We start from the raw sequence: 12,531 nt of genomic DNA on the forward strand, positions 1-12,531 counted from the left end.
TCTGCATGGTGAATGGGATACAAATCTTGCATATTTATTTCAAGAAGGAGAACAGATAGGAGCTTTTGTGTGCCTGGAGCAGGGCTGCTGGGTAAGAAAGGATTGTCCTGTCCAGTATACCTGGCAGTTTTCCATAATTACTTTTCAAGGTAAACTTGTGCAACTACTGAAAAAATAAATCGCATGCAAACGTACCTTTTTGTGCTTCTGATTGCTCTTGACTTCCTAAAGATGGAGTCCAGCCTATTGTTCATATCCACCTGTCTCAAGACTGATGTATTTCAGTTCATAAGACTTAATGCTTTATGGATGCATTTTGGTTGCTGCGGGCAAGATTTAAAACGTTACCCCCACTCCCAACTCCAGCTTCTAAAGGCAAGAATTTAAAAACTACTTCGGTGCTCTACCTGGAAGGTTACCTGGGCACTGGAATTGTGTTCGATAGCTACTCAAGGCTTCCTGTATAAGTAGGAATCCCTGCTGTGCAGTGTGTTGTTATCAGAAAGACATATCTACTGTAGAATGTCAAAACTTGATTAAGTTGTGTGGAAGGAGGAAGTGATGTACTGTAAGTCACTCATACAGAATCAGTTGTGGAGCATTTTATGTCAGCTATAACAGTCTAGTGGGTGCTAGCAGAATATAAATCTCCTGATCAGAAGAGGAGAGCTCTTTGTTAAGAGGCTTTATTATTGCAATAGAAGTTAAGGTCAAGTAAGTATATCTATTCTAGCCCCATAGTTTTCACTTGATAATGAAAACCTTTTATCATTTAAGCTGAAATCTTCTGCTCTGTCTTTACCAGAACATGGTTTGTGTGGGGCTCTTTACTCTGGTCTTGCTGTATAGAGGAATATGCTTTCAGCTGAACTGTTTCACTTCCAGTTTCTCAATCTCACAAGTAAAAATTGGAAAGTAATCTTTAAATATGTTACTTTTCCTGCTGCACTTGGAAAAAAAAAATAACCACTTTTGTTTGCTTTTTTGGCATTTTTTGCAATCTGAAGATTCACTGTTTCAATGTCTTGGTGCTATTCTTGCTGTCCTTCTAATAGCTTGAGTTCACCAGAATGCACCCAAGGCTTAAGAGCAAGTCCAACCACAGCACTTGTGTAATTCCTTGTAGTAAAGTTTCATGCAAAATTTCTGCAAACTGTAGTTGTTGCTGTAAGTAAGGATATGAGCTGAGATACAGGGGTAATGGACAATGCGACCTGACCAATACATTAGTGGATCTCTGCAGACCCAGATTGCAGAAAGGCAGATCTCGCGCTCTGATTCTGAGACAGCTGACACTGAGATCCAAGCAGCCATGTAGTGCAAGGGAGACTCGCTCTTGTTAGGCAGAACTTCGAATGAGAAGCTGTGTGCCTCCTGCTTTTGGTCAGGAAGAGTGTTTTTCAGACAGTCCCAAGGCTGTTAAACTAAGGCATAGTATTTATTGGATCCAACTCTTAGTTTGGGGTTACAGTTATGATGCTGTCTTTTGCACAGGGATGTAGAACTGCTCTTAAGCACCGTCCGTATGGTTTGTCCATGCTGTCCCTCTCAAGTGTACCGATTTTCACTGCTTCTGTAGGAGAATAGAGAATGTCCCTGTCTGCATAGCCCTTACCTGGTGACTAAAGCACTGCCACAGGGTGGGACCATGAAAAACACTACTTTTAAAATGGAGCTTAATTAATTTATGGAAGGGATTAGGGGAGAGAGGGCTGTAAGGACTGGTATCTGCGTCCCTGGTATTGCAGGCTCAATGTTCCTAATTTGGCTTAATGTATCTGGTGTCCGACAGAATAACCTTGTTACACTGATACAGTGCTGCCAATCCTTAGAGCCTCCTTTCCTCCCCCCCCCTTATCGAATAGTTGAAACTGGCAGAGAAGGTGCAAGATCAGTGAAAAGCTAGAGTAATGACAGTATGGGACTGCAAGGCTTATTACATTATGTGAGGAAGAGGACCAACGTATGCATTGTAATGCTAAAAATATTCCCGGTGACGTGGGACAGCAACACGAGCCATGTGGTGTCTTTGACTTGTTCTGGTAACGTGCTCTCGTGGGGATGTCAGAGTGCGGGATAAGGCTGCAATGTGGTGGCAGGGACACAGAACTCAAAAGCGCATAGAAATGATCTGCGTGGCTCTGTGTGTGGAGCAGAAGCAGATTTGAAAGTCACGGCGTTAATGACAACGAACTGGGCAGGAATTGGAGGTGCAAAAGAAAGGTGGGATCAGGTTCTAGTGCCCAGGAATCAGGTCAGCTGGGATGGGGGCAGCACGCTCTCTGGTGGGCTCAGACACCTTCTGGGCTGTTTTGAGGAAGGCACTGCTTTGACACACTTGTGGAAAAATAAGAGACTATCCAGAAAGACACCAAAACAGCTTCTGAGGGTAAAAGGTACAAATAGTGTATAAGTGGAAAAATGAAATGCATGTTGCCTCACAGACCTCCATGCTACAAACTAATAAGTGTGCAGAGCAGAGGAAGAAACTATTCAGAGTGTGTTGTATTTGTATCATATAGGAGGAAGACAGAGAATACAGGGGGGAAGTCTCTCCTGATGAGATCTGTCATACAGTGGGTGCACTTTCAAAGGAATTAGCTGACATGCTTGTTTTCCTGCTCCAGGAAAGTTAATCCTGCTTTAAATTGCTGTTGTTGGACGTGCCTTGTGATGATCAGGAGTGAGCTTATCTTCCCTTCTTGCTTTTGTCCTAGGTCCAACTCGAAAAATGCCTCTGACTGCCAGTGCCATGGACTTTTTTCAGCTCTTTGTCCCTGACAATGTATTAAAGAATATGGTGGTCCAAACCAACATGTATGCCAAGAAGTACCAGGAGAGGTTCGGTAGTGACGATGCCTGGATTGACGTCACCTTGACAGAAATGAAGGCCTTCTTAGGCTACATGATATCAACCAGCATCCACCACTGTGAGTCCGTTCTCAGCATCTGGAGCAGCGGCTTCTACAGCAACAAGAGCATTGCACTTATCATGACACAATCACGGTTTGAGAAGATCCTGAAGTACTTCCACATTGTGGCCTTCCGCTCAAGCCAGACAACGCATGGCCTCTACAAAATCCAGCCTTTTCTGGACTCTCTGCAGAATGGCTTTGACTCCGCTTTTAGACCTTCACAAGCCCAGGTAAGAGTTAAGCTGTTGGCAGAACATCTAACCTACGTGCTCTAGTTGTCCTGCTATGACTGGAAGTGTAGAGCACAGCTGCCTGAAGAAAGAGCTGGGGCTTCACAGCGTGAAGCCATGCTGTGATGCCTCCATGAAGCATGAGAGAAAGCAGCACTGTCCTATGCGAGTGCTCAGCAATGTCTGACTTACGGCTCTGCAGTGCAGGTACATGGCATCTTTCAATAGGAATGATGGTCTCTGAGCTGGGGCTGTTTGCTTTAGTGGTCTAAACAAGCCTGGAGACTTCTCAGTGAGGTTGGCACCACTAAGTTTTGCTACCTTGAGGATGGGAGGTTGCTGGCTGCTCCTGTGAGGGAGAGTGGAAAGGGCAGAGCTGATGCAGCTGGGCTGGAGCGAAAACCTGTAGCTGCTCCTGCTGCTGGCTGAGGGTTGGATGCAGGAACTGAGCTTGCTAGGAGTGACCATCTGAGACCTTAGCAGTAGGTGCTTGCCGTATGGTCCAGCAGCCCATCTACCTCCTCACGACTGGGCAAAGAGAAAATAAGCAGGGGGACCTTTGCTCTCTGCAGTTGTCAGCTGCCCTCAGCAGCACTGCCTGTGCCTCATGCCAGTCCTGGTTTTTGAAGATAGGTGATGCTCCTATGGAAAAACTTATTGATGTGTGGATTTGTGACCAAAGTGCCAGTGAACTGGAAATATTTCTAGACTACCAGGACTAAAAGTGAACAGGGCTGCAATGAATTTTCATTTGCAAATACAATTAGGGGCACAGCAGAATGCCATTCTGTAGGGAGACTGCTCCATGGATGGGGCAGACAATGTAAGGAACTAAATATAGACACTTATGTAGCTGGTGGTTGTCTGACTACAGCTGTAAAGTTGAACAGTTTGGGTTTTTTTAAGAAATGCAAGGATATCTTTTCTTATTATTCATCATGTGCTATTTAAAGTTTGTTCCAGTATAACTGATCTCCTTTTGGGGCTGTTGCTACTGGTCACGTTCAGAAATCTGGAAAGAAAAAGGAGTAAGCATGAAATATGTTACTGCTTGAAATAACTTTTCAATCAATTCTCTGTTTTCAGAATATAAAGATTTGACCTAGACATTTGGAAAGGGTGTTGTGTCCATTGTCCTCTTTTTCTTCCTGTTTCCCCTCTGAAGCATCATGTTTTTTGCCCACTGCACAAAATTAATGAAGACATAGATACATCACATCGATTGAAGTGTGCCTAGAATAAATCAGGAGTGATTACAGGTTTCTTTCTATTTTATAGACAATAAAAATCATACCTGTATAATGTAGGAAGACACAGCTGTCTAAAAAGCTGTTACGGTGGAGGAGGGAGGAGTGTTCTCACTAAGCCATGCCAGCAAGGTGCATTTCCATCAAGACAAAACAGGCAGTGAGAGACGCGGTATTGTTGGGACCGAGCTCTCATTAAGATATGAAATCTAATCCTTATGGCCACTGACTTCAATGGGTGGAAGATAAAGGCTTCAGAAATGTGATCACTGTGTCTAATGTAAATGCTTATAATGGTGTGCTGTGGGACATGCTGTGAGTGCAAATCCATTAAAGGATAAAATTTGATTTGCATGTATATCCCTTCTCCCTTCCCTCCTCCCAAGCAAGGTTTGAGAACTGAATTGACAAAATCATAGTGTCCTGTTTGCAGTGGCAAAACATCTAAATCTCTACAAGCAAAATGTATGCTTGGGCTGAGCTTGGCAAGGAGATGTAACCTAAAAAAAAAAAAAAGGGGGGGGGGGCGGAATAATGACAGCCCATTTCTCTTCCTTCCCCCTCCACTTCTCTGCTCCCCTGTCAGTGTTTACGTCAGTGATTTCTATACAGCATGTTTCAGGGGTATTGAGCAGAACAAAAAGCACTAAAATACAGCTTCAAAAATAACTCTGTGAGAAAGAAAAAGGTTTTGAATCTGTTGTTAAAAATACTCTAGTGTAGCGCCGGTCGCCTACTGGGGGATGTTCCAAGCCTCCTCCCAAAAGGAGCCTTGTGCCTGACATCCTCCTGGGTGCCATCAGGCAGAGCTGCACACTACCTGTCTCAAGAGATGTGGACCCCATCTGCTCAAAGCAGCAGGAAAGACCTCTCCCTAGAAATTGTCTTGAGTGCAGATTAGCAGACTGCAGTAAACATCAAACCCAGAATGTCAGGCCCAGTGAGAAATAATAGAAATAATTAAAAATAATAACCCAGTTGCACAGACCCAAAGGGAAAAGGCAAGGGGAAAAACCCATTCAGATGGGCTTTTGAATGTGCTGCCTCTGAAGGCGTTTTGGGAGGAGGGCCCCAGGTTTCTGTAATCAGTGATACCTGGAATTCCAAGTTCCAAATGGATTTGTTGCTTAAGGTACACCGGTGTTTTAAACATGAGACTTGTGGGATCCGGGTGGCTTGTGCCTGAGCCGTGATTTATGCTAAAGGTTTAGGCAAATGTCTTGTAAATGGCAACAAGCAGAGGAATTACTTGGGCTCCTTGCTGTTGAATGCAGCAGGGCTGTTCAGACTTGTAGGTAGCCTTGTTACTGACTTACTTTCTCTGGCGATGTGGACTCAAAGAACATGGGTAAGGAAGATGCCACGTTTAACTTGCCCCTCTGGACAGAGCAGACAGTCTGCATTCAGCAGTCGGTACAACATCTGCCTTCACAGTTTTCTTCTACAGACTTGATCTTTTCTTTTTGGAGAGCTGGCAAAGATTCTTCAAGTGGAATTTCTGTCAGGGTTTTTTTCCTCATGTGTAACCCTCCACCCAAAAATGTGCATGCAAAAATGACACCACAGTTTCTATGAAAGGAAACAGAGAGAAAGGGAGCTATGCCAATATACCAAGACAAAGAAAACAATCTAGTGAATTATAATTATTGTGCTAAATATACTCAACAAACAAAAGGAACTAATTACTCTTCACTTTATGAAGGTATTGAAAGCCCAGAACATTATAATTGTGTATCAGCAGTGCTAGCTTCAATTTCCGAAGTAAAAAAAAATGGTGTTCTGACCTAGATTGGATAGGAATGACAGGAATATTCTCCGCATCCTATCCCTCCCCAACATCTTCTGTATAAATAACTGCTGGCTCTACCTGAGCAACAAGAGGTGGAGTTTTGGGGTCTGTTCCTGGAATCAGTGTCATCTCTTTGCTGTTTAGCTTTGTAGCTGTGCTACTGTCTACAGTACAGTGCTGCCATGGAAGCCTGAAGACAGGAGGATGCCCTGCCTGAGCTCAGGAGGTATACTGCAGTAAATTCAAGGGTACTCACCTGCCAAGGGTATACACTGAATTCCAGAAACCAGAGGAGCTCAGGAAGATAACATCACTGCTCAAATAGCCTTCTGTGCCTGCTGAGTATTTATATGCTTGTCAGCGGGATGTGACTAGACAGGAATGCTGTCTCTGGCTGCCCCTGACTGGCACGGGAGAGGTCAGGAGCACAGCTCCGAGCACTTTCCCTTTCCCTTTCCCTTTCCCTTTCCCTTTCCCTTTCCCTCCAGAGTACTTTCTCTTTGGCATCTTGAAACCAAACAGTGTTGCATCTGCCCAGTGAAGAGTCAGCTGGGAACAGTCAGCTTAAGTCCTTACCTCAGGCAGGAGTGAACTCCCTGGCAAAAAGAGACACATAACTCCAACCTCTTGCTTCAAGGGCATGGTGCTACAGTTTGGCCAGTTACTCGGAGGCTTGCTTGTGTTTTGCTTTTGGTGGTATCATAGGGTACAGCTAAGCAGTTTAAACATAGCTCTTCCAAATCAGCTCGCAGCATTAGACAACAGCTCTGAAAACAAAGGGGCAAAACCAGGCTGATCAACTTGTAGCTCTTTTGCATCCTCATGATTAAATGTTGCTTTGGTATTGGGCATTTCCAAATTATAAGATCTTGCTCAAGTCACACCTCTATATCTCAGTTTTCCTGTTTTCAAAATGATTCTTTGTGAGAAAGGTCACTGATCCCAAGCCAGGACTCTTCTGTCTGAGGGCTTCTGTGAGTGTGATACAAAGACATAAATATTCAGAAAACACTGGCCAAGTATAAGACATGAAGCAACAGAAAGACAGAGGAGCAATAAGAATATTGAATAGCAAGGTAAATTTCTGATGTCCTGTAACTCTTGGCCAGTTGATCCTCTGGTGAAGCCAGATTTTAGGGAGAGTTTGACAGCAGAAAATGATGAATCTTTATGTCTATTTTTAAATTATCTAATGGTAATGGAGTGCTGTAAAAACTGATATTTTTTTTTTTTTGTCTTTAAAGAGAGTCAATTGAAGAGTGAACAAATGGGTAGAGGAGCATGAAATCATAGCTCCATCGGAGGTGGGAGTTAACCTTTGAATGATGGCAAAGAGGATCAGTAAAATGGGGATAGGCCAAACAGAACTTTGAAAGTAAAGAGAAAGAATCCTTCTGATATATTGCAGAAGAAGAGTTATCAGAGACAAATAAAGAAAAGTGGTATTACCAGTGTGATGGACTAGGAGAATGGCTTTCCATCAGCAATCTGTAAGGCAGGATTGCCTTATATTGAGGCTAAAAGAAAAACTGTTGAAGGATGGCTATGGGCTTGGATGAAAACTTAACCGTGTGAATGGGCTGTTACTCTAAAATGAGTAACATTTTAGAGCTGTTACTCAGAAAGCATGGAAAATGCAGGCACTGCCTGGCTCAGAAGACCTTGCAAGGAGTTGGAGGTAAAGACTGACATTCAGATTCACTGGCCAGTGAGATCTGCAGCAGGAGGAGAGGGATGTCTACAGTGACCAAAAAAGGAAGATGTCTACAGTGACCAAAAGGGGAGGGAGGTACTCTTAAACATGGCATAATAAAATCAGAACTGACAGGTATGCAAGCAGAGATGTCAGATACTAGCAGAGAATTTAGTTTAGATGGGAGCAGCTTTGGAGCAAAGAAGCGGAAGCACAAGCTGCTGTTGCAGAAGCAATGGCTGAATCTGTGTATACAGGTGCAGTTACCCAGGGGACTCTGTGACTGGGTGGTACCGACCAAAAGCCAGAGACAAAGCAAGCTGAGGCAGTTTCTCCAGGAGACAGGCTGAAGAGATAGCTTACCTCTTAGCTCCAAGGCCATTGGCAATACAGGCTATCTCAAGGACGTCTTGGTTCATTATCTGGGGCAATGGAGTGCAGGAAGTCCAAGTACAAAAGAGTTGGTGGTTCTGGGCTTTGCCTACAAGCCTATCTGGGCTGTGTTGACAGCAGGATGGGTGGAACTGTGGAGCTCTGAAGATGATCTAAAATGGAGGAGAAAGAAAGACACTCTTGACAGTGGCTGTTTTGTTCAGTGAATGAAACGTGTTGTGACATGGAGCAATTGCTAGAGAGGCAAGACTCCAAGATGAGACTCCAACACTTGGAGTGCGTGTACTTATTGAGGGGAAAACAATGAGTGAAAGCTTGGCAAGAAGATCAAGCAGGGATGAGGATGGCTATAAAGAAGAGGAAAGAAACCCACAATGGGATAGCTGTTGGGGAGTGAAGCAACTAGGTGAGGAGTTTCTTAGACCTGAACAAAACTGGGGATTTGAGAGGAAAAAAAAGGGGAAAATTTCTATTAAAAAATCAACAAGATATCTTGCATCAAAGGAAGGCAGAACAGAAAGATGGGAGGGCTTGGGGAATGAGTCAAAGATGGTGAAGAGGCGGCCAGGAATATGTGTAGGAGTCAATTAAAGCTGAAAGTGGATTTTTATCTAGGAAGATGAGAAGCAGGAAAGAATATGCCACGGGGGCAGTAAGCTTACTCCTGGAAAAGCGAGTACTGCAGTGACAGCAGAAATGGGGAAGGAGCAAATACCACCACTTCTCACGGGGATTTGGCAAAGAGGTGGATTTGAGACTACAGGAGGAGCAAGGAGACTGAGAATGGAGGAGGGTGAACAAACTAATAGGACTGGCCAGTGGCAACAGGGGTAACTTTTGTCATAAGAAAACGATGTCAATGCCAGAAGCAAAAAACTGCTCCCTCTGAAAACAAGATGAGGATCAGCTGTCCCAGCAGCCAGCACAGCCCGTACAGTGCCTTATTTGCAAAGTTGAAGCAGTGGTTGCATATGGAGGAGTGACAACACTTGTCTCCCCTCTGGAGGAGGCAAGAAGAGCAAGCTCCAGGGTCTTCATTTCAGTTTCCCTGCCTGTCCATGTTACCTCTTTGCAGCAACAGCAGTCTCGCCCTCCTCTGTTTCCATTTTCGTTCCCTTTTCCCAGCAGTTCAGTAGGGACTTCGGTGGAGCAGTAGACTTCTTATGGAGAAATGGGAATGACTTAAACATCCGGGTTAGGGGAAAGGAGGGGAAGCTCTGGGTCCTAGGGGAAGTCAAGGCTGAGCATGGGCAGGGAGAAGAGGAAGGTGGGGAGAGGTTTTCAAAATTCAGATTTGCTTTCTAAACTTAAGGCTGACAGGCCTTACTGTGTCTTAGAGGGCAGAAAGAGTGAGTGCGAAGGGTAAGCAGGATGCAGCAGAGCTGCTGTGAAGAGAGCTGATGCTGTGGTGCAGAGGAGGGAGCTGAGCTAATGACAAAGGGTAAAAAATGGCCTCAAGTGATGTTTATACAGCCTTTTCTTTCTGCTGCTCTCCATCCTACAGCAGGGGAGATGATAACAGTTGAACCACACTACTCTGGGATCTGGCAGGTAAGAGGGCTGAGGAATTCTTAACAGTATATCCAACCCCATCCCAAGGGATGTGATCCTCCCCTCTGCATGGAAGAAGCGGAAAGGCAAAAGCAAATGAGGGCACGATTAATATTTGCAAAACGCTGCCAGAATTCCCTGAGGTGGAAGTGTGAAATGCCCCAGGTGGCCTTCAGAAAGGAAGAGCAGTGTTTTGTGTGGACCTTGAGAGAGGAAGAAGATTTGGCTCCAGTGGGGAAATGGGGCAGCTGCAGCTTTAAGAACAAATAGCTTTGTGTGCAGCTCTCCTTGCTCGCATCTGCATTTTGGTGTATAATTTGAACATTTCACAAGAGTGCTTTCAGATGGTCCTGTGAATGTTTTATGAGCCGTTAAGAAGTGGAGTGCGTATAAATGAAAGTCTGCAGCCGCCACTGCGTGGGGAGGGCACGGGGTGCCTATTTTGGGCTGACAGAGTGATGTTCAACAAACATCTTGGGTTGAGGAGGCCAGCAGCTGCTCATTGCTGGTGCTTAACTGCTTACCCACCACATCTCTCCTACAACCACAGCTCCCAGGTTTAATGTAGCTTTGTTCTCATTTCCGCCAACGGCTGCATGCAGATTTGCACAAAAGCACCCAGGCTGACGTGGAAAGGGCCAGTCTGAGGGTGAGAGTCTCTGCATTGTGGATACGTCTGAGCCTGCGTCCTGGAAGGATGGTCACTGGAAAAAAATGGGCTTCTTTAGATCATAACCCATCTTTAAAAGGGTATGAATTTTGGCCTGCCAGGACTGCTTTCCCCTCATGTACTCGGAGGGGAGCCTGCAGTGACTTGCTCTGATTTAGAGGTAGATGTCTGAATTTGGTCAGTGTTCATCAGCTGAGACCTTTCAACAGTTTCCAAACATTTGTACTCACAAGTGACTTGCTAGACAACTCACACACCGTGCAATCAGGGGTGTGTATGTCATGGGCAGCTACCTGTGAGCTGCAAGGAGGTACTAGTGCTTTTCTGTAGGGGGGATCTATAGTGTAAAACCTAACAACTTTGCTACAGAATTAATGGAGAGAAGTGTAACAAAAGAACTATAAGGAACAGGGAACCACTTACATCATCTGGATGCAGAATGCAGAAATCACTTCACTTTCACAGATTTTCATTACTTGCTCCAGTCTGCCTTGTCTTTTTCTATTCCTGCCTCTGGTCCTTTATCTTTCTGTCTCCTTTTGTCAATTTTTTCAGCTCCTGAGGCAGGAGAGGCTTCCCTGAAGCTGCTGCCACCAGGAAAAATGTTTTCTGTCTCTTCACCACCTCCTTAAGTGGCAGCAGAAAATATCTTTTTCTCCCTTAACTTCTCCCCCTCTTTGCTGTGTGTTTTCCTTTGCTGTAACCAAGGAGTGTACTTTACAACATATTGTAGAGGATGTTTGGGTGGAGGACATTCTGCCAAACAAGATGAAGCTCATGAGGATGCTTGGAGAATGATGCTGCTAACAACCCCCACCCCGCGCCTCATTTTGGAGGGATGTTGAACTGTAGCTGATAGTGAGAGGTAGAGGCCGCATTTCAGATGGATGTTAAACTGTAGCTGATAGTGGGAAGTGAGAGCCATGCCTTGCAATGTTTGCAAACCACGTGTAGAGCAGCCATCCACAATGGAGTGTGTCTGGCCAAGCTTTGGTTTTTGTTGGATTGTAGCACTGAACAAAAGTTGTTTTGCTCCTTTGTGTGAGGTGATGTGCACAAGCACAATGCAAAAATTGTATTTCCTTGGAAGAGTTCAAAGGACCAATTTGTTCAGTAATCATGTATTCTTCTGTTTCTTCCCCCCACCAACGCCAGGTACTACATGAGCCCCTGATTGACGAGGATCCTGTTTTCATTGCCACGTGCACAGAGAGGGAGCTGCGCAAGAGGAAAAAGAGGAAATTCAGTCTCTGGGTTCGGCAGTGCTCATCCACTGGTTTCATCTGCCAGGTGGGTTTTAACCTGTCTTGATGTCTTGCTTCAGTTCCATCAGGCCCTTAAATGCGTTGCGGGACCAAAGGTAACAGTCACTTCTCTTCACTGCCTTGCCGGGGGCTGCAATCTGAATGCAGACTCTGACTCCCACAGATGCTAGATCCAAAGGACGGTGATGACAAGTTCCTGGTGCTCTGTTTGCTGTACGATTTCACTGAGGGTGCCTGTCTCTGATACTGTCCATCTGGCTGCCAGCCCTAAGCTAATTAAACTGAAATGGAGTTAAAAGGTCTGTCTGTACATCCTAAGTTTATCTAAATGTCTAGGTACTGTAACTTCTGTCATTTTTAATGTGTCAGCTTCTCTCTCTAAGTATAACCTTGCATCTGTGATAACCAGCGGTGTCCAATAGACTAAATCAATATGGTATTAAGATGTCCATTTTTCTGTGAGAAACATACTAGCGGAGTTTCCTATTACATCTCTTTTCACACCTCTACTTCTCTACCAAAGAAATAAAATCTGATGTGACTTCAAGGTGAGATATGAGCCTGAGTGGGAGATGTGTTAAAGGGTTTGTTTTTAGTGTTGTAAAACATTGGGGACAACTCTTCAAATTCTCAGATTCCCCAATTGCTGATGTATTTTGAGAGCTCTTGAAAAATCTGGCCATTTATTTTGATACCTAGAGGTGAGGGGGCAGATATTTTCTGATATTTCTTTTTCCCAAGAGCTTCTGTGAAAATGTGGTGTCCTGCATGCTCCAGA

General features: G+C 44.6%; 1 protein-coding gene across 1 annotated transcript in view; it reads left to right on the plus strand.

Moving 5' to 3' along the window:
- The first annotated feature begins 2,723 nt into the window (after nt 1-2,723).
- Nucleotides 2,724-12,531, plus strand: part of PGBD5 (piggyBac transposable element derived 5) — a 36,887-nt gene continuing 27,079 nt past the window's right edge. The window contains exons 1-2 of the mRNA XM_009891132.1: nt 2,724-3,145; nt 11,644-11,778. Coding sequence (XP_009889434.1) covers nt 2,732-3,145; nt 11,644-11,778 — 549 coding nt within the window. The 5' untranslated portion in view covers nt 2,724-2,731. The remainder of the gene's footprint in view (nt 3,146-11,643; nt 11,779-12,531) is intronic.

Source organism: Charadrius vociferus, unplaced genomic scaffold (genome assembly GCF_000708025.1).
Source record: "Charadrius vociferus isolate BGI_N301 unplaced genomic scaffold, ASM70802v2 scaffold78, whole genome shotgun sequence".
Taxonomy (NCBI): domain Eukaryota; kingdom Metazoa; phylum Chordata; class Aves; order Charadriiformes; family Charadriidae; genus Charadrius; species Charadrius vociferus.